Source organism: Thamnophis elegans, chromosome 1 (genome assembly GCF_009769535.1).
Source record: "Thamnophis elegans isolate rThaEle1 chromosome 1, rThaEle1.pri, whole genome shotgun sequence".
NCBI classification, from domain to species: domain Eukaryota; kingdom Metazoa; phylum Chordata; class Lepidosauria; order Squamata; family Colubridae; genus Thamnophis; species Thamnophis elegans.
In genome coordinates, this window is record NC_045541.1 from 147,425,204 (window position 1) to 147,444,167 (window position 18,964).

At 39.0% G+C, this 18,964-nt stretch overlaps 1 protein-coding gene and 1 non-coding gene across 4 annotated transcripts; both read left to right on the top strand.

Annotated features, from left to right (window-relative positions):
* The first annotated feature begins 1,380 nt into the window (after positions 1–1,380).
* ZNF839 (zinc finger protein 839) lies at positions 1,381–17,504 on the top strand. 3 transcript variants are annotated; one of them, XM_032234562.1, is made up of 8 exons: positions 1,382–4,254; positions 6,740–7,651; positions 9,654–9,758; positions 11,212–11,427; positions 13,215–13,307; positions 13,727–13,870; positions 14,951–15,085; positions 16,570–17,504. In XM_032234562.1, exons 1-8 carry the CDS (start codon positions 3,808–3,810, stop codon positions 16,573–16,575), a joined length of 2,058 nt encoding a protein of 685 aa, XP_032090453.1. In that variant the 5' UTR covers positions 1,382–3,807; the 3' UTR covers positions 16,576–17,504. The 3 variants fall into 3 exon arrangements, with proteins under 3 accessions (XP_032090468.1, XP_032090453.1, XP_032090463.1); XM_032234572.1 differs by lacking the exon at positions 9,654–9,758 and having other exon boundaries at positions 1,384–4,254; XM_032234577.1 differs by lacking the exons at positions 14,951–15,085; positions 16,570–17,504 and having other exon boundaries at positions 1,381–4,254; positions 13,710–13,836.
* TRNAI-AAU lies at positions 3,118–3,191 on the top strand. Its single transcript has one exon. It is a non-coding gene; the product is annotated as a tRNA-Ile (tRNA).
* Positions 17,505–18,964: the final 1,460 nt, after the last annotated feature.

The following is an 18,964-nucleotide window of genomic DNA, read 5'->3' on the forward strand; positions in this document are numbered from 1 at the left end:
CGAAGGGCAGGATTCATGTTTGCGAGCTTTCAGGATTGCGCATGCGGAGTGTCAATTTACTCCTCGCCCGCCGGCTCTCAGCCCCTCTCGGCTTTGCGCATCCTCAGTCGTTACGACCCTCTCAGGAGGGTCTCTAACAGTCGTCCTTCCTGTGCCGAGTGCGGGTGTGCAGTACAGTATGGGTTTTTCTCTTAGGGCGAAATCCGCCATTGCTCTTAGTTAAGGAGGCAACAGACTTGAATATGTTTTTTTCCCTTGAGAATAAGCCCTGTTCCAGCCACCCATTAAATAGTGAATTAACCCACTATGTTTTAGAGTAGCGTGGCGTGGAAATCGACCACGCTCCATTTCAGTCCATCATTTGGTGGTTGACAATAGTCAAAGAGATGAGGGTGGGGCGGGGCGGGGCGGTACGAAATGGCGTGGAGACATAGCTCTCCTGCAGGTGTATTTCTGCATTTGGTACTTGCAGACCTAGTGCATCATATGTGCACTCCTGTTTTGTTATCCCTTTTGAGGTAAACTATGTAAAATGCAGGAATGGTCTATATGACAAAGGCTCGGAAAGAAGCAGAGTAAAGCAAAGCACAATCTAGTTCATACCAACCCCACTCCATACCCTTCTATTCTTGCAAATTATCCTTGCTCTCATATGGACATACACTTCATATATTGCCTGTTGAACCTCTTTGAGGATTTTATCAATTCTATCCAATCAAGTTTTTTTCCAGTTGTCCCCTTCCAGTCTTTACCCATTCACTTTTCCTTTATACTTTCAATTTGCTATTCAGTCCTCGTTCATTTTCTTTATAAGAAAATATTTCTTTTGTATTGATTGCTGACTTTTGTATTTGACCTATGTTCATTCAGAATCCATTCATTCTGGACCCTACGGGTTCTTGTTTTATCATTCAAATAACCAACTCCAGTTGCATTCACCTTTTGGGACAACTGTCACTACTGAGTGGCTAGAACCAGACTCTTACATAGATAGATAATTTTTATTGTCATCTTTTTGGTCATTTTTTACTGTGGGCACACTGGAACACATTAAAAATGAAATTCTGTTGCTTGCTCTCAAAAGTGTACACATATATGCCGGTAACAAACATATACAGATGCTACCATTATTTCCTTGAAAATATCTTATTTGGGGGTGGGGGGCTCTGAATAGACCTGTTAGGACCTATTATCTATACCCATACATACATATACATACATACATACATACATATATACATACATACATACATACATACCACTTTCCATCTTGAATACATATTGTAAAGAGGAAGCTTGAGAATTCACAAGGTTCACATACAGCCATTTTAATTTTTTCAACAAACATTTCTTACAACAAATCACGGGCTGCCCAATTTACCTTTTTATCAGTATTTATAAACCTTAAAAACCCACTTTTTCCCCTCTGTTTTTATAAACGTTCTACACTACCAACATAGACAGATTTATTTGACTGCTCTATATTTTCACCATTTGTGTATTTACAACTGTTCACTCCATTTAACCTGTCAAACAGCTATCTTGGTCTTTCTATACATTAAATTACAAATCCATACCCCTGCTTGCATTGTACAATCTGTTCTAACATTCATTGCAAGACTTTTGGATTCTCAGGTAACTCCACAGTATTATCTGCATACAATATGTACAAATTAATATCTCTAATTTCTTTATAATAATTTCTACTAGTATATACATGAAACAAGCAAAAGGATAGCATGCCTCTTTGCCTTAGACCCTGCTCACTGGTGAATCATTCTCTAAGCACTACATTTATTCTCTTTCATGTTTTGCTTCTATCATATCTGTGAATGATTTAAAACACAATTCTACATGAATTGGGCCTCATTCCGCAAGAGATAAAACCTGGTTTATCTGAATGAAATGAAAAGGGGAAACAGAATTGGCCCACTTAATACTCTGATGGAAGATCACCAGGGCATTAGTGTAAAATGAGAAGTGAAAAATATCAAAAGCATTACTACAATGCTTTGCATGCTTCTGCCCATGTAGTTATCAGGAATTGTACTTAATTCCCTGGTGTCCTTAATTCTCTGGATTTACTACAGATAGTTATCAATTTATGAGCACAATTGGGACCAGACTTTACATTGCTAAGCAAAATGGTTGTTAAGTGAATCACACCTGATTTTATGATTTTTTGCCATGGTGGTTAAGCAAATCACTGCAGTTGTTAAGTAAATCACATGGTCAATAAGCAAATCCAAGTTCCCCCATTGACTTTGGATGTTGGAAACTGACTGGAATGGTCACAAATGTTGATCATGTGATCCCTGGGACGCTGCAACCATCTATTTATGGCTGCCATATATACTGGCTGCCAGGTATCCAAATTTTGATCATATGACTGGGAATGCTGCAATGGTCATAAGTCTGATGAACGGTCCTAAGTCATTTTTTACTGGCAGGGGGGTTGTAGCTCACAAAGAATGGTTGTAGGTCAAGGAGATCATCGAACTGACATTAAAAACCAGGACAGACTGAAAAAAATCTCAAAGTATTCCTTGAGATTTAGTAATAAGTAAATGTGCTTATTGCTTATTGAAATTCAGTAGCAGGATTGAAATAACAGAGTGGGTTTTATATATTTATCAGATGAAATAACACTAATTATTACTAGCATTAACTTTTATGATGCTAGTAATAGGTTATTTCATTGTAGAACCAGGACTGAAGGGATATTAACCTTAATGTATTGTGTTATTGATTCTCTTTGCTTCATATGCTGCACATATTGAAAAAAAATGTGTAAATGGAATTTGGAAAATTCAAACTTTGAAGTTGTGTGTTGCTGCAAAAAAAAAACCCATTTGTGAAGAAATTAGCTATGGACTTTTCTAGCATTTGTGAAAGAATCTGCTACTGTATGTACTTTTTCCTTTGCTTTGGTCTGGGATTTGTAGTCTAACAAAGAGGTCACATAAGATATAGATGTGAAGTGCTGAGTTATACAACGGAAAATTAAAAGAGAATAATTTTAAAAGTAGTTTTTCATATACGTACCATACCACCTTGTCAAGATTTAGAAATCAGAACAGAACAGAAAGAAGATAAAGTAGACCCCTTTAACAAGATGGCCGGTTAGCTCAGTTGGTTAGAGCGTGGTGCTAATAACGCCAAGGTCGCGGGTTCGATCCCCGTACGGGCCATGGGTGTTTCCTTTTTCATTGAAATTCAAATAATACAGTTGCGTTTTAAAAACATCTTCAAGAAACGAGCTACTATACTTCGAAAGCAAGTCTGTCTTGCTTTAAGTTGAGTTGATATTCCGGCATCTTGTGTGCTTGCTTGTCTCTCTCTGTGTGTTCGTCTTTAACCCTCTCCCAGACTTCTTAATAGCTTTCCGTGCAAAAGGAGGAAATCCAAAGACGTCCGATTTTAAGACCCCATGAAGTGCATAGTAACTAAATGGTGTTTCTATCTTTTAACTGTGCAGAACGGGTGCTGTTTTTTTTGTGGGGGGTGGGGGTTTGCTTTCGCAAAGAAGGGCAAGGAAAGCGAAACGGTCGTTTTCTTTTTCACCGCCATCGCTTCTAAAGGCTGCTGAACTCCACTCCTTTTCCGATCGGGAGACGCCGGACGACGCTGTCGGGACGACACCAAGACTTGGTTCCCCGGCAGAGCTCCCGCTGCAGCGCTCGACTTCCTTCTCCGCCCTTCTCGTGACGTACCGCAGCGAGCTCAGCCTACCCGCCCGGTGTTCCCCGAGTCCTGGACTCCTGAGGCGCGAGATGGGGCCTTCCCCACCACCGCTTCGCTCCTAAGATGTCTTCTCTGGGCTTCAGGAGTGACGCCGCCGCCGCTATTTCTGAGGGCTCGGCACCAGGCCCTCCGGGCGAAACCCCGTTGACGCCGGTCTCCGAATTTCCCCGCTGGAAGCCTCATCGGGCGCCCGAGGCAGTGGCTGTTGGAGGTGTCCCTGGAAAGCTACAAGACGAGAGGCTCCCTCCACCGGTCGGAAAGGCGACACAGAAGGCCGAGGACCGTCGTACCGCCGGGCCCGTCGTATTACCTCATGGGCAAAGCCCCGCCTGCCCCCCTCCCCTCTTGCTGGCTCTGAGTTTCAACTCGGAGACTTCCGCCTCGCCTTCGGGGTCTCGGCTGACGACGGTCGGCACCCTGCACAGCCCGTCGCAGCCAGGGCAGGATGGAGTTCAGGAGATGGGATCCGAGGCAGAGCATCTTGCTTTGACGGGGACCCTTCTGGCCGAGGTAGAAGCCCGCCATTATCGTTGATGCGCTTCCCAGGGAATCGTAAATGGAGTCGCTAAACGCGAATTGTAGAGCTTGGCGTGGTTTTTATCCCGGGTTCCTGGTGCTTGTTTCCACTGGACCTGACTTAAAAAATCCCGTGGATCGTGAAAAGTCACACCTCCCTTCGCTTTCTGCCCTTATCTGTTTCCGCTCACAACACTATATAACCAGTTCAGGAGGCCACCTTTCAAAAGCAATCGGGAATTGGAATGAGTTCAGCGGAGGGCTACCAGGAGGGTGAGGGGTCTGGAAACCAAGTCCTTTCAGGAATGAATAAAGGAATTAGGCACGTTAGCTTGCAAAAGAAAAACAAACTGAGAATGGGAACACGATAATAAGGATCAAATATCTGAGGGGGTCTATCACACAGAAGAGAGGGGTGGACTTTATTGCCTCCCAGAGGAAATCCTGAATCTGTAGGTTAAAACTCCAAGGGAGTAAGGCTCAGGGTAGATATCAGGGAATGCTTTGAAACTGTTGAGTTCTCCAACAATGAAATGGGTTAACACAAATTGTAAGTTTTCTTCCCTGGATGTCTTCAAACAAGCAACTCAGTGGTTATCTGTCAGAAGCACCCCTATGACAGCATTTTCCAATCTGGACAACTTTGAGATATGTGGACCAATTTTCGGAATTCTACTCATATTTTCTGGGGATTTCAGGGAGTTGAGGTGCACATATCACAATTTTTCCCAAGTTTGGAAATTCTGCATTAAAGAGGAGCCAAACTAGATGACCCTTGTAAGATTCTTTCCAAGTGTATGATTCTGCAGTGTCCTCTTCCTTTTTGACATGTTTCTTGTACTTTATTACTGAACACTTGAAACTGAATGAACTTATGAATAGATTCTAATAAGAGTCTAGCTAATTCAGTATTCTACACTGAAAAGCCCACAGAGAGATTGAGTTCATTCACTACAGTATTAAGTTATAATTCGGCATATTTGTTTTGGGTTGAATGTGATATGGGCAATGTAAACATGGCTTATTGAGCAAACCATAGTTAAAACTAATCATGTCTGAGTGTGAGCTAGTCAATTGTTCTTTTGTTGTTACTCAAAATTTACTACTGGTAGTTCTTAATTTACAAGTGTTTGTTTAATGGTCATTCAAAGTTACAAAGGCATTGAAAAAGTGACTTACAACTGTTGAAGCATCCCGAGGGTCACCTGATCAAAATTTTGGTACTTGGCAACTGCCATGTATTTATGACAGTTGCACTATCCAGGGGTCATGTAATTACTACTTCTAACCTTCCCAGCCAACATCCAAGCAAAAACAATGGGGGAACATAGATTTGCTTAACAATCACATATTCACTTAATTACTGCAGTTTTTCACTTAACAACTATGGGAAAATAGTTGTAACATGGTGCAAAGCTTACTTAATAGCTGCTTTGTGGTAAAAAAAATTGGGCTCCATTTTGGCCATAAATTGAGGATTACCTGTACAATTGTCTGATAATGAAGATGAATTTACATATGTTGGGGGTGAAGAAAACTTCATTTTAAAAATGATCCATAAAGTTTGTATTGTTTTCAGCTGGATATACAGTGTGCTCCAAGCCATATTAGATGCAAGTGTCACTGATTTCAGTGAATTGCAAGGTGCAGTTTTTCTCTATTTTATATAAAGAATTAAAATGCTGGATCTGGCTGTCTTGATCTGAATTCAGAAGCTCAGAAAGGTTCAAGTGGTTAGGGTTAGGGTGCATGGGAAACCTCCAGGGATATCAGGGCAATGGAGTGCACTGGAAATAAAAAAAAAACCAATCCTAGAGGGAGACAGGACAAACCACTATTGCTGCCAGGATAACCATAGATAGCCCTCAATTAATGACCAGTCTCTTAGCAACCATTTAAAATAATCACAGCTACTTACAATCTGTTTTTGAAATTCCAATGGCCACACATGGCCCGTAGTCACTTGATTGTAACCAGCCCACATTTATTTATTTTCATGGCTGCTTGCAGTATCCTGTAGTCATGTGACAACAATTTTCTACATTTTTTTAAAAACTGGTTTCTGGAAAAAAACATTCACTGATAAAAAGGGGTTCAGTTAACAACCCCTGTGCAGGCTTAACAAATGCAGCATTCACTTAATGGCCATCACAAAAAAAGGTCCTAACCAGACCCAGTCATGTGATGTATCACTTAATGACCAGAGTTTACAACCATAATTCCAGGCTCAATTACAGTGCTAAATTGAGGGCTCTCTGTGCTATGGATCTGTTCATGAATTCATCCAATGTTTAATCTGTAGTCTGCAGGGGACTTTATTTAAAATGTTGCACAATTAGCAAGTTTGTTACCTTTTTTGCTCCCAAAAAAGTTCTAATGTATAGGATCAAAATACAATATAATTGTAATTAGAAAATGTTTATGACCAAATCTTTTCTACTTGTTCTTTAATCTTTCCTCTCTTTTTTTAATAAAACAGATGAAAACCACTCATTTCCAAATAGAGTCTGATCAGATAAAAGAGAAGAAAAGTTTGGAATTATTTTCTGCAACAGCTCTGCCTAAAAATATAGCTGGATCTCAAGCAGTTGAGAAGAATTCTAAGCCTTTAGGACTCAGTGCCATTAATACTGAGTTTTTTCAGATACATACTTTAACAGGCACAGGATCTCAACATTTTTTCTTATGTAATTCTTCTAAACCTACAGTTCAACTACTTCTTCCAGCCTCCTTACATCCCCCTGGACAAGTACCACTAAGTAAAATAATTATGCATGGGCAGAAACATAAATCTATTACAAAAGATAGAGAAGTTTCTTCAAATGTTTCTTTAGTTCCATCTTGTTCAGCAAAAATTCTTGTAAATGAGGGGAAGCAACCAAAAGAGCAAAAAATTAAAAAATCTCTGAAAGTGACAACTCGTTCTGGGCGGGTTTCTCGCCCTCCAAAATATAAAGTTAAGGACTACAAGTTTATTAAAACAGAAGACTTGGCTGACTGTCACCCGTCTGATTCTGATGACTATTCTGAGTTGAGCTTAGAAGATGATGAATGCAACAAAGTAAAGGAAGTATGTGAATTATTTAATACCTTTAACAATGACCTGCGGCCAAAATTGTTTAAGTGTCAGAACTGTGAAAAATCCTACATAGGAAAAGGAGGATTATCACGGCACTACAGAATAAATCCAGGCCATGGGCACCAAGAGTCTTCAGAATCTTCTTCTATAAATAGATTTTCTAGTATGACACAGCTGGAGTGCGCTGAAAAGGCAAATTGTGAAAGCATCCATCAACCTTCTTCACCTTTACCAATTACTCTTGCTTTAGTAAGCAAAAATGGACTAGCTGCAGAATTGGAAAAAAATCTTCAAACAGAAAGTGAACAGCAGGTAATACATATTCTTTGTTAATACATTTAAAGAGAATGAGCTGTAATCTGATGCTACTGCTGGTGTTTAAGAGTGATATCCCAGCCAATATTTAAAAAAGATCTTCTAAAGCAATTAATAAAAGGGAAGAATCGTTGCAAGAAATTAATAAAATAATGTAATTGCAAAATAATCATACAGATAAAAGGAGGGGGAAGGAGTCTAATTATAAATATAAGAATTCTAAGAAAAATGACTTGCAGGATCCAATCTGGGTCAGGCACTGGGATCAGAGGTTTTGCTTTCCGAGCTTTCGGACTTGTGCTGGAACTCATCTTTAGGGAACTTCTCTCTAGCCCGCCTTCTGGAGGCCATCTTTAGCTCATTTAGCTAGAGAGAAGTTCCCTGAAGATAGGCTCCAACACAAATCTGGAAGCTCGGAAGACAAACCATTGGTCTTGGTGATCGACCCAGGTTGGATCCTGCAACATTATCCTGAGACATGTATATTCTCCTTCATTCATAGGAAAATGACTATTTGTTGAAATTGTCAATGAAGGAGAATATTTGTAGCTCAGGCTTGAAATAGGTCCTTGTGCTTGGTTGTTTACTTGTAGATGTTTCATTTCCCAAACTAGGTAACATCATCCGTGCTAGTGATGTTGTACTAGTGATGTTATCCAGTTTGAGTAATGAAATGTCTGCAAGAAACCAACCAAGCTCAGAGAGCACAAGTATTCCTCCTGTGTTGAAATTCCTCCAAAACACTGAGGGTGTTTTGTCAAAACAAAACAAAACAAAAACCCTGAATATTAACAATCGATTGCTGCAAATCACACCTAGATTGCTTCTTCCTTGTGTTCCAAATGTTGTGTTCCAAAAGCACAAATCTTGATGCCCAAAATCCAAATACTAGGAATATGACCAGAAAGCACAATCATATCATGAATACATCCTATATGATTCAGAGTTATATTAACCATCCACTTGGTATCAACTCAAACTGTAGACATAGGATAAGTTTAAATCATAATTTAAATTTCCTCTTCCTGAGCTGGATCTCCAACAGAAAACTTAGTAGCTAAACAGCTAGTCCTTGAAGATTAGCCAATTAGGGCACCAGGTAAGAAACAAGGAGACTGACAGTTCTAGTCCAGTTTTAGGCATGAAAATAGGCGGGGTGATTTGGATCTGTCACTTTTTCTCAGCCCAACTCACCTTATAGGGTTGTTGTGTTGAAAATAGGAGGAAGGAGTATTAGGTATGTTTATTCTTTGAGTTATTTATAGAAATAATAAAGGTGGGATAAAAAATAATTTAAAAAACCACCCAATGTCACTTATTGTGGTTGTTTGATGGTTCGATCACATGCAGCTCTTCATGCCTTAACATAATTTACCAGGATTATTTATCAACAGCTGCTTCTTTGTGTTATATAATCTCATGGGTGTTGTCAACTGTAGTGTATAGGTAATCCTGGGTCTAGCATGCCTGAATAACTAAAAATGCATGTCTTTGAACTAAGATGTTAGAGGAAATTGTCAAGAATCCTTTCAGCCATAATAAAACGTATAATTAAATAATAGATGAAACAAAATGAAATGTTCATTGGAAGATTAACCACAAAGCTAAAGTTTAAATGTTCTGAGTGCAAAATGACTTGTTGCAAAAGTCCCTGAAGTTTGCAAAACCAAAGGCAATTAAACAAGTCAACAGAAGACAAAGTAGCTATTCAAGTAGTCCTGGACTTATGACCAGTCGTTTAGCAACTGTTCAGAGTAAAGGAATACTCTTAACAACCGCAACGGGAAAAACTCTTGTTAAGTGAGTATGCAGGTTGTTAAATGGAGTGCCTGGGTGAAGGGTAATAGCAATAGCAATAGCAGTGGACTTATATACCGCTTCATAGGGCTTTCAGCCCTCTCTAAGCGGTTTACAGAGTCAGCATATTGCCCCCAACAACAAGGGTGCTCTCCTCACCATACCCAGGTCCACTTAGCCCTGCCTTTTTCTTTAATTGCAGATGCATCCAGCTGATACAAGGCATGATCTTCCTACCAAAGCCCTCTTACGCCATCCTACAAGCAGCCCTCATTTGCCGTACCTTTCTAAGCATCTCCATATCTTTGTAACTCATTTTTTTTAACTGCAAGCAGCTTGCTTTTCTATATCTTTCTAACCTTCAGAACAGTGATGTTTGCTAGATTTCTATCCCTAGAAAGGAGACGAAATCCCCTGGTGCCCTGATGGAAGATACCTCAGATTCTGAAGGTTTGAGGTCTGTTCCTGAAGATCACCAAGGGACTTCTCCTTGCTGCATGAAAATCTGGTGCACTGCAGGAATAGACCTCTAATTCCTCAGCCCCTCTCCTTATAACTTACTGGCTTCTCCATTGAATTTCTAGAGAAGCTGGCAGAGAAGATTGCAAAAAGCAATCACATGATTGTGGGCCACTTGGCAACTGGTCATAAATGCAAGTCAGCTGTCAAGCACAGCAATGTGCTTTTATGAAAGCCAGAATTGCTTTACTTTGAAGAGTTGCTAAATGACTGGTCCAGGATTACCTGTATAGCTTTTTTGTCTTCTGTTAATTGTCTTCAGTTTTGTTAAGCATCAATGACTTTTCCAACAAGTCATTATGCACTCAGAACATTTAAATTTTAGCTTCATGCTTAAAGCTTCGTGTTTCCAATGAAATTTTCATTTTATTTCATCTAATATTTAATTATTACTTTTGTTGTGGCCAAAGCAATTCTTGACAATTTATTTCAGCATCTTAATTCAAAGATGCATTTTTATTCTTTTAGGCATGCCAATGGTCTAGCTGTCATATGTTAACCATATAACCTTTGTTGTCAGGGTTATATTTCTGCACTTCAGTATTTTGTCTAGAGCTATTTTCATAATCTTTTCTCCCAATGGCAAAGTCTGTTACAATTTACCTCTCAGCCTATTTGTACTGGGCTGGCTTTGCCTAGTGACACAATTTTTCCTTTGCTGCCACCGTTTATGTTCACATATTTAATCTCAATTTTACAAAGAGCAGGACATCTTGTTTCTTTTTTTAAATGCTGACCAGCAGATCAGCAATTGTTCTTTCATCTTCATCAGATTTCTCCAGTCTTCCTCACTTCCAGGCAATAAATGCTGTAATTTATAGTTTATTTAACATACACAAGGGCATAAATTATTCTAATCTAAAATTAGGAAGCATGACAAGAAAGGAATAATACTCATTCTGTGTAGTGCGGCAGGAAACATTGATGGCTGTTGCTTTCATAATCATCTTGAATGTAAAATATGAAATAAAAATATACGGATTACCACTTCATAATTTGAAAAAGTTTGTAAGTTTACTCCCTCTCACCACATTTTTGCTTTTTGCAATACTACATGTGTCAACATTTTTTAATCCGTATCGTCATTTTTTTTTGTTTCAAAAATGCATTTGCTATTTTTGAGAGGTTTTAACTACCTTTATATGGTGAAAATGTAGATTTGTTATTATAATTCCAAACTTATTGATGAATATATAAAACCAAAACATTTTAAACAATTCTAATGAAGTTTTTTTTTGAAGTCTGAAATTTCTGCAGAAGATAGAAAATCTGAAGCATACAGCACCCATTTGGGACCTGGAAGAAGAAAGCGGCAGAGAAGGTCATATCAACCAAAGATGGCTAATAGATCAAGATGTTCTACAACATTTAACAGCCTTGATCAATTATCTTCCAATTCTCTTAGTATCTCAGCAGAGCATCTTAGTAGATTTAAAAGAAAAGAAAAGCTAAAAGAGGTATTGTTCCTTTATATTATTACTTATTCCTATTTATCTACATAGCTGTGAGTGCCTCCACCTGTGTACTGGACCCGTGTCCCTCCTGGCTGGTTGCTAACAGCAGGGAGGTGACACGGGGCTGGATCCAAGCGGTTATTACCGCCTCGCTTCGGGAGGGGCACTTCCCCGCCGCACTTAAAACGGCGGTGGTGAGACCCCTCCTGAAGAAACCATCTTTGGATCCAGCCGTACTTAACAACTACCGTCCAGTCTCCAACCTCCCCTTTATTGGGAAGGTTGTTGAGAAGGTGGTGGCCTACCAGCTTCAGCGGTCCTTGGAGGAAGCCGATTACCTGGACCCCTTCCAGACCGGCTTCAGACCTGGTTACAGCACAGAAACCGCTTTGGTCGCATTGACCGATGATCTCTGGAGAGCCAGGGATGGAGGCCACGCCTCCATCTTGGTTCTTCTTGACCTCTCGGCGGCTTTCGATACCATCGACCATGGTATCCTTCTGCGACGACTGCGGGAGGTGGGGGTGGGAGGCACTGTCTTGCAGTGGTTCTCCTCCTACCTCTCGGACAGGTCGCAGTCGGTGTTGGTAGGGGGACAGAGATCGACCACGAGGCCCCTAACATATGGGGTGCCGCAGGGGTCGGTCCTGTCCCCCGTACTATTTAACATCTACATGAAACCGCTGGGCGAGATCATTCGGAGGCACGGGATAAGATACCATCAATATGCAGACGATACGCAGCTGTATCTGTCCGCCCCGTGCCAACTCAATGAAGCGGTGGATGTGATGAGCCAGGGTCTTGAGGCCGTCAGGGACTGGATGCGGGCTAACAAGCTTGTACTCAACCCGGAAAAGACCGAGTGGCTGTTGTGTTTCCCTCCCAATAATTTGGTTAGCGTTCCACCGCTCAGGCTGGGGGGCCAAATTTTACACCCCTCAGACAGGGTTCGCAACTTGGGAGTCCTCCTGGACCCACAGCTGACCTTTGATCACCACCTGTCGGCTGTGACCAGGGGGGCATTTGCCCAGGTTCGCCTGGTGCGCCAGTTGCGACCCTACCTGAATCGGGAGGCCCTCACAACAGTCACTCGCGCCCTCGTGACCTCTAGGCTGGAATACTGCAACGTGCTCTACATGGGGCTGCCCTTGAAGAGCATCCGGCGACTTCAGCTAGTCCAGAATGTGGCCGCACGAGTGATTGTGGGTGCACCTCGGTTCACCCACATAACACCTATCCTCCGCGAGCTGCGCTGGCTACCTGTTCATCTCCGTGTGCGCTTCAAGGTGCTTCTTACCACCTATAAAGCCCTTCATGGTAGTGGATCTGGGTACTTGAGAGACCGCCTCCTGCCGATTACCTCCTCGAGACCGATTAGATCTCATAGATTAGGCCTCCTCCGAGTGCCATCTGCCAGCCAGTGCCGGCTGGCCACTACGCGGAGGAGAGCCTTTTCAGTAGCAGCTCCGACCCTCTGGAACGATCTCCCCGTGGAGATTCGTACCCTCACCACCCTTCAGACCTTCCGCGCAGCCCTCAAGAGCTGGCTATCCCGCCAGGCCTGGGGGTAAAGATTTGATCCGCCCCCACCCGAATGTTGAATGAATGTTGTTTATTTTTTAATTATGTGTTATGTTATATGTTACTGTTTGTATCCCCTCCCTATAAGTTGTTAGCCGCCCTGAGTCCCCTCAGGGAAAAGGGCGGCCTATAAATAAACTTATTCCTATTCCTATTCCTATATTAAGAATACTTTATGACATTTCTAAATAAATTATGTTCTTTAACAGCTGATTCAGCAGTGCACCAATGAAGAGTTTATGGAGCTGGTAGTTCCACGTATGACAACAGTTGTTACTGTATTTGAATTCCTCCTGATGAAGGCAAGTCTTTGAAAGTTGGTATTTTACACAAAACCAGAGGTGGGTTGCTCCCGGTTTGGCCCGATCGGGAAAATCAGTGGTGGAAGGCTACGCCCGGACGCTTGTGCGCATGCAAACCAGTAGCACCGGGATTTGTAACACACTTCTGCACAAAACCATATTTTCTAGTAAGCTGGAAGAATTTGATCTAATGTCAGCAAGGCAAATATGATATTGCCTAAGAGAAAATGGGATTTTTCAAGGAAAGATTCAAAGAGTCTGCTGAATAGTATTAGGAAAAGTGCAGTATATATGTGTAATCAGTTGAAGCCAGTTCCATCATAACAGAAATGGAAAAGAAATAAAAGATTGTAAATGAAATGTACAATTTTTATTTGTGAGCTTGCTTATACTTTTATATAGCTTTTGTTTTTGATCAGGCAGAGAAAAAATGTCAAACAAAAGCAACCTTTCCAGATATTTACCGGGAGTTTGAAGAGCTCCATGCAATGGTAAAGAAAATGTGTCAAGATTATTTTAATAATTCTGAATTAAAGCAACCATTAGAAATAAAAAACCATAAGGTAAGAATAATTCAGATTTTTTTGTTAGTAAAAGCTTTCTCAGTCAAATTATATGCAGATAAAGTGGATACTGCATTTCCTTAAAAAAGAAAACAATGCAAATACTAGTAATGTGGTTCATTGAAATGATAATTGAAAATACGAGCAATGTGGTTGGCAAAGTTTTTTGATCAAATTATTCCATATATGCATTCTTTCATCTTCACGTAAACTAGGCTGGATCAATATTCTGTTCTTATAATGTATCATCAAATGGTTATAAAGAAAACAAGCAGGATGTGAATGCAATAACTTATCCAAATATAATAATCTCTGCAAATTGATCTTAAATAAAACAAATCGAAAAAACACTTACTATTTTGTTTTGCTGTGCTGAACTAATCAACAAAGTAAGAATAAAAGCATAAAAGATCAAGACAATCTCAAAACATAATCACATTAAAAAAACAATGCCAAAAATGAAGATTCCTTGCCCCCTTTTGGAGGAATTCCAGCATTGACAAACAATATAGTGCATATGTTGGTCAATCTGGTATACATTTCTTCTTTCACTGTTATATAATAATTCTCTCAGGCAATCCTAATCTTAACCCACTGTTTTTGATATTTTATTTAATTCTAAAAACTGTGAAATGTAGGAGAAAAGATATATGAATATCATGTAAAGCAGGGCTGTCAAACTTGTGGCCCAGATGCGTCATGCACTGGCCATGCCCACACCTGGTTTAGTGAAATGGAAAAATGTCCTGATCCGTCATGTGACGCTGCCATGATGCCACGAGTTGGACACCCCTGATGTCAAACTTTCTGAAAGAATTATTTTTTTAATGAGTGAAGCAGATATTACAACATATTTAATTACTCAATTTGGATTTTCCTTTATTAGTAAGATTCTTGATAAGCCCTGAGTAAATAATTGCATTAGATTTTAGAAAAAGTGTGAAATCTTTAGCATGTAACAAACAGAAATGCAAAATACAGAGCAAATCCTTGATCGCTTTTCATGATTACTATATGAACGACTGGCTATTTTCTACAGATGGCAATTTCAGTGAAGTTTTTCTTTTTTGGATTTAACAGGTAGCTGAATCACTAGGAATTACAGATTGTTGTCTTGAAGTGCCAAAAATCCAGACAAATTCTTTTCCTGAATGTACTGAATCTACTGATCAGCCTATATTGCTCCATATTTCAGGACAGAAACGAGCAGCTGAGGTATAAAATAAGTGTATTTTGTCATAGTAACATGTATATATTTTGCAACATTATAAGCATGATAGGATGCTTTTATTTGTTATAAATCTATCTTCTGTTAAGTTTTAGCAATGGGTTGAAAATCGTTTCTCTTTTTGCAAAATTGGAACTTTGCCTATAAGCAATAGGTTATAATATTTTATTACACAGCATTGCTCCCTAATGTTCTCTTAATAATAGAATTAGTATTAGAGTGTTTCCTTTGAATGAGAAGGGTGTGAATAATCTCTTGCTTTGGATTAGTTATCCTAATTCCTGCCATTAACCATTTTAGATGCAGCTATTGGCAATTGTAGTCCAACATGTATGTATTGCAGCTAGAGTACAAAATATTTAACTTTTGCAAAATCTTCATTTAGCAACCACAATTGCAATTGGCAACTCTGTGGTTAAACAATTGCTAAGTGAAAGTGTGATTGTGCTTATGGCTTTACTTCATCTTTCCTTGCTCTACAGTTTTGTGAAAATCATCAATGCTTCATCACCATTGTAACTGCATATGGTTACTAAATGATAGGTTTGATTTGACTGAAAGCTAGTATAGCTTTTTAATTGGGAGCCTCACAGAGTTGATTAAAAGATGGGCAGCTACATAAATGTTTTAAATATAATAAACGGCTATGTTTTAAATTCATGGTTTATTACTGAGTGGTGTTTTGTTGCAGATGATTTTTAAAATGTAATTTTTACCAGGTTTCTTGATAGAGAATGGAACAGTTGCCTAGGGCTTTCACATGGAAGAGGTACCATCAATATTAACAATAGAATCAGCTGCAGGAAATGGATGGGGCACTAGAAAGTTGCCCAAGTGATTTCCCCCCCCCTCCTATATGGAAATACGTTTTTCAATTTCTCCATTTATTACTTGCCTATCTCTACTTTCCTATTGGAAAATAGTCTTCAGTTGCTTATTCATGGGTTTGAGAATAGATGGGGATTTCCATTCCAAATTGAAACCCCTTATATGAGAAGCCATTCCTCAAGACCTGTGGCCTCTAGAGAATAGAATTCAATCAGGCAAAGTGGAATATAGAGGAAATGAAAACACATTTCATGTTTTAGCACTATGACAAAACCAAGTGCAAAGATTCCTAGGAGGGCAGTTTGAGGGCAAATTACAGATATTTCTAAATGAAGAAATGGAAACACGTGCAGAGGTGCTGGAAATACCATATGAAGCCTGCCATGTTTTGGCAAACTTTTTTCACTCCCAGAGCCAAAAGCTTCGTACAACTTTAAGATTGTACAATTGCTGCTTCATGCATTTACAATTTATTTTGCACACCTTTTTCACCTTGGCAAACATTCAAGGTTTTCAATAAAAATACCAAATTTTATGCATAGTGAAAGAAATCTAATCTTGCAGTATTCTATATTCAAAAAGCTATATAGATTATTCTTTAAAATGTGCTTTAAATTACATCATTTTTGTGTGTTTTCTTAAGTTTTAGAAATGTACAGCAAAAATTGTTCTGCAAAAATAATATTGAAAAAAAAGAATATGAATTGCTCCAACCAAGAATTGTGGATGATAAAGCTAATACAAATTTATGTGATCAGCACTCAAGAAAATTGAACATTTACAGCCTTTAAATACACCAGGATTACATTATATGAGATACCCAACTGACCATAGAGGATGTTCACAAAGAAGAACAAAGATAAATTCAAGTTAGGACGCAGTAAATGAAATTTATTATATCTCTTGAAACACCTGGAAAATACAGTCATCATTCTCCTTGGTTTTCTTCATGAAAAAACAGTAAAAATAAAATATATCAAGAACTTAAGAAAAATGCTGTTAACAAATTCTGAACTTTCTTAAAACTTTAATAATTTCAGCAGTATTAAACATCACAGGAGTAATTCATCAGTTTAGATCTCAGGAAAGTGAAAATTCCAGCTTCATCCTTCCTTGAAAATATATGATTAATCAATTTAATAGTATTTTAGTGGAAGAAAAGAAGAGAATTACTAAGTACAACATGATAATATTGAAGATTATGGAAACTGGGAACTTTTTTGGGGGGTATATAGGCTTTGCTTCTTCCTGGTGCTATACATTATACATCTGTTTGTAACAGAATTTGCTGGTGCTATGTACATTATACAAATTCTTTTGGCAGTTGCAGCACTTTTAACAGATACTAAAATTAAACCATCATAAAAATATTTTTGAAAGAGTTCTGAAAGTCTACCTGAAATGTATATTAAACATGAATTTGTTTTGATTTCCACAAGCTTGACCGTAATTAAGATATAGTACAAGTTCTAAAAATATTCAGGTTTAAGTGTTACCTCCCCAGACTGGTAGTTTTGCTAATCTGGTTCTAATAATATTGTCTTCTCTTCAGGTGTTCAGGACAGGTTGTCTTTTTCTAACCATGACACTAAAATGATAAAACTTGCATTGGAGTGCTACCATGCAAGTTTTACGCTTTTGTACTTACATTGCCATATTGCCCACAATTACATAACTTACAGAGTTGCATCATATCACAACACACTTTTGTCACTTTGTCCCTACTTGCATACGCCTTTGTCTGCGTAAGAGATGTATTGGCTTCCTAAAAGTCAATACTCTCATAATGGCTGAATGAGTCAAATCTGCAGGAAAGCTAGCAGTACTTAAAACACAATGCTTAATCAGTGGTATTATAGGGAGTTAACAGAAAATGAATTTCTCCTAAGAGACAAATATATTGCACCAATTGCTATGGATATATTAATGCTTGACTACCTATAGTACTGTATAAAATTAAGGACAGCTGCCAGAATTCCTTTAAAAATGAACATTTAAATTAGTGTGTATGCTATCCCGAATAAACTTTGAAAAACCCAGTGCTTTACAGATTTCTGTTTCTATCCGATTTCCAATTTAATTTTACTTTTTTAAAATATAGAAGAGCTTTGAGATTTAAAGTGCCTACAGATTGTTCCTGATATTGAATCATTTTAAAGGTATCTATTATTAGACAGTGGTGGGTGTGGGCATGGCTTGGTGGGTGTGGCAGGGGAAGGATACTGTAAAATCTCCATCCAACCCCACTCCAGGGGAAGGATAATGTAAAATCTCAATTCCCTCACCACTCCAGGGGAAGGTTACTGCAAAATCCCCATTCCATCCTGATCAACTGGGACTCGGGAGGCAGAGAATAGATGGGGGCGGGGCCAGTCAGAGGTGGTATTTACTGGTTCTCCAAACTACTCAAAATTTCTGCTACCAGTTCTCCTCCAATTGTAAAATATATTGTTGATTTTCCCTAATCGAAGTTACTATGAAAACACTTTGAATCTATAACACCTAGAGTGAAGAGTTCAACAGAGTATGATATAAAAGAAATATTATGAAATCATTGAATTTATGTCATGCCATATGAGAATTTTAAAGCCTAAATTCATCAAATGTTTGGTGAAGTTTGGAAGGCATATGCACTGAGAGAGACAGACTACATTTGCACTTAATGACACATCTTTTGGCTTCTTGATGCATAACGTGTCCATATCCATTTTTCCGAGAAACGGGAAATATGAGAAGTGTTTTTTAAAAATATATTGGGTAATGATGGACTTAGCTTGTTTCTGGAACAAGTCAGGATTCCTTAATTGCACTGAATATTAAATAGCTATGAGGAAGATGTCTGCATTTTGTTACCCATGCCTGATTGAAGAGGAGCTAGCTTATTATGCCTCTTAATAAGATATAGCTGAGTTTAGCATGTTATGTACATGGCCTTTTAGAACCTGGGTAAAAGTCTTAAGCAACAGCTCCTTAAAAAAATAACATGGAATAATCCACACAGTGGTGTGGATAAGTGTGCTGTGATGCATCATCCCACA

Bases quoted from the DNA above. Each gene is read 5' to 3' on its own strand.
- ZNF839 (XM_032234562.1), top strand. From the start codon at position 3,808: ATGTCTTCTCTGGGCTTCAGGAGTGACGCCGCCGCCGCTATTTCTGAG. The intron at 11,428-13,214 runs GTATTGTTCCTT...GTTCTTTAACAG, and splicing joins GAAAAGAAAAGCTAAAAGAG to CTGATTCAGCAGTGCACCAA. The intron at 13,871-14,950 runs GTAAGAATAATT...TGGATTTAACAG, and splicing joins TAGAAATAAAAAACCATAAG to GTAGCTGAATCACTAGGAAT.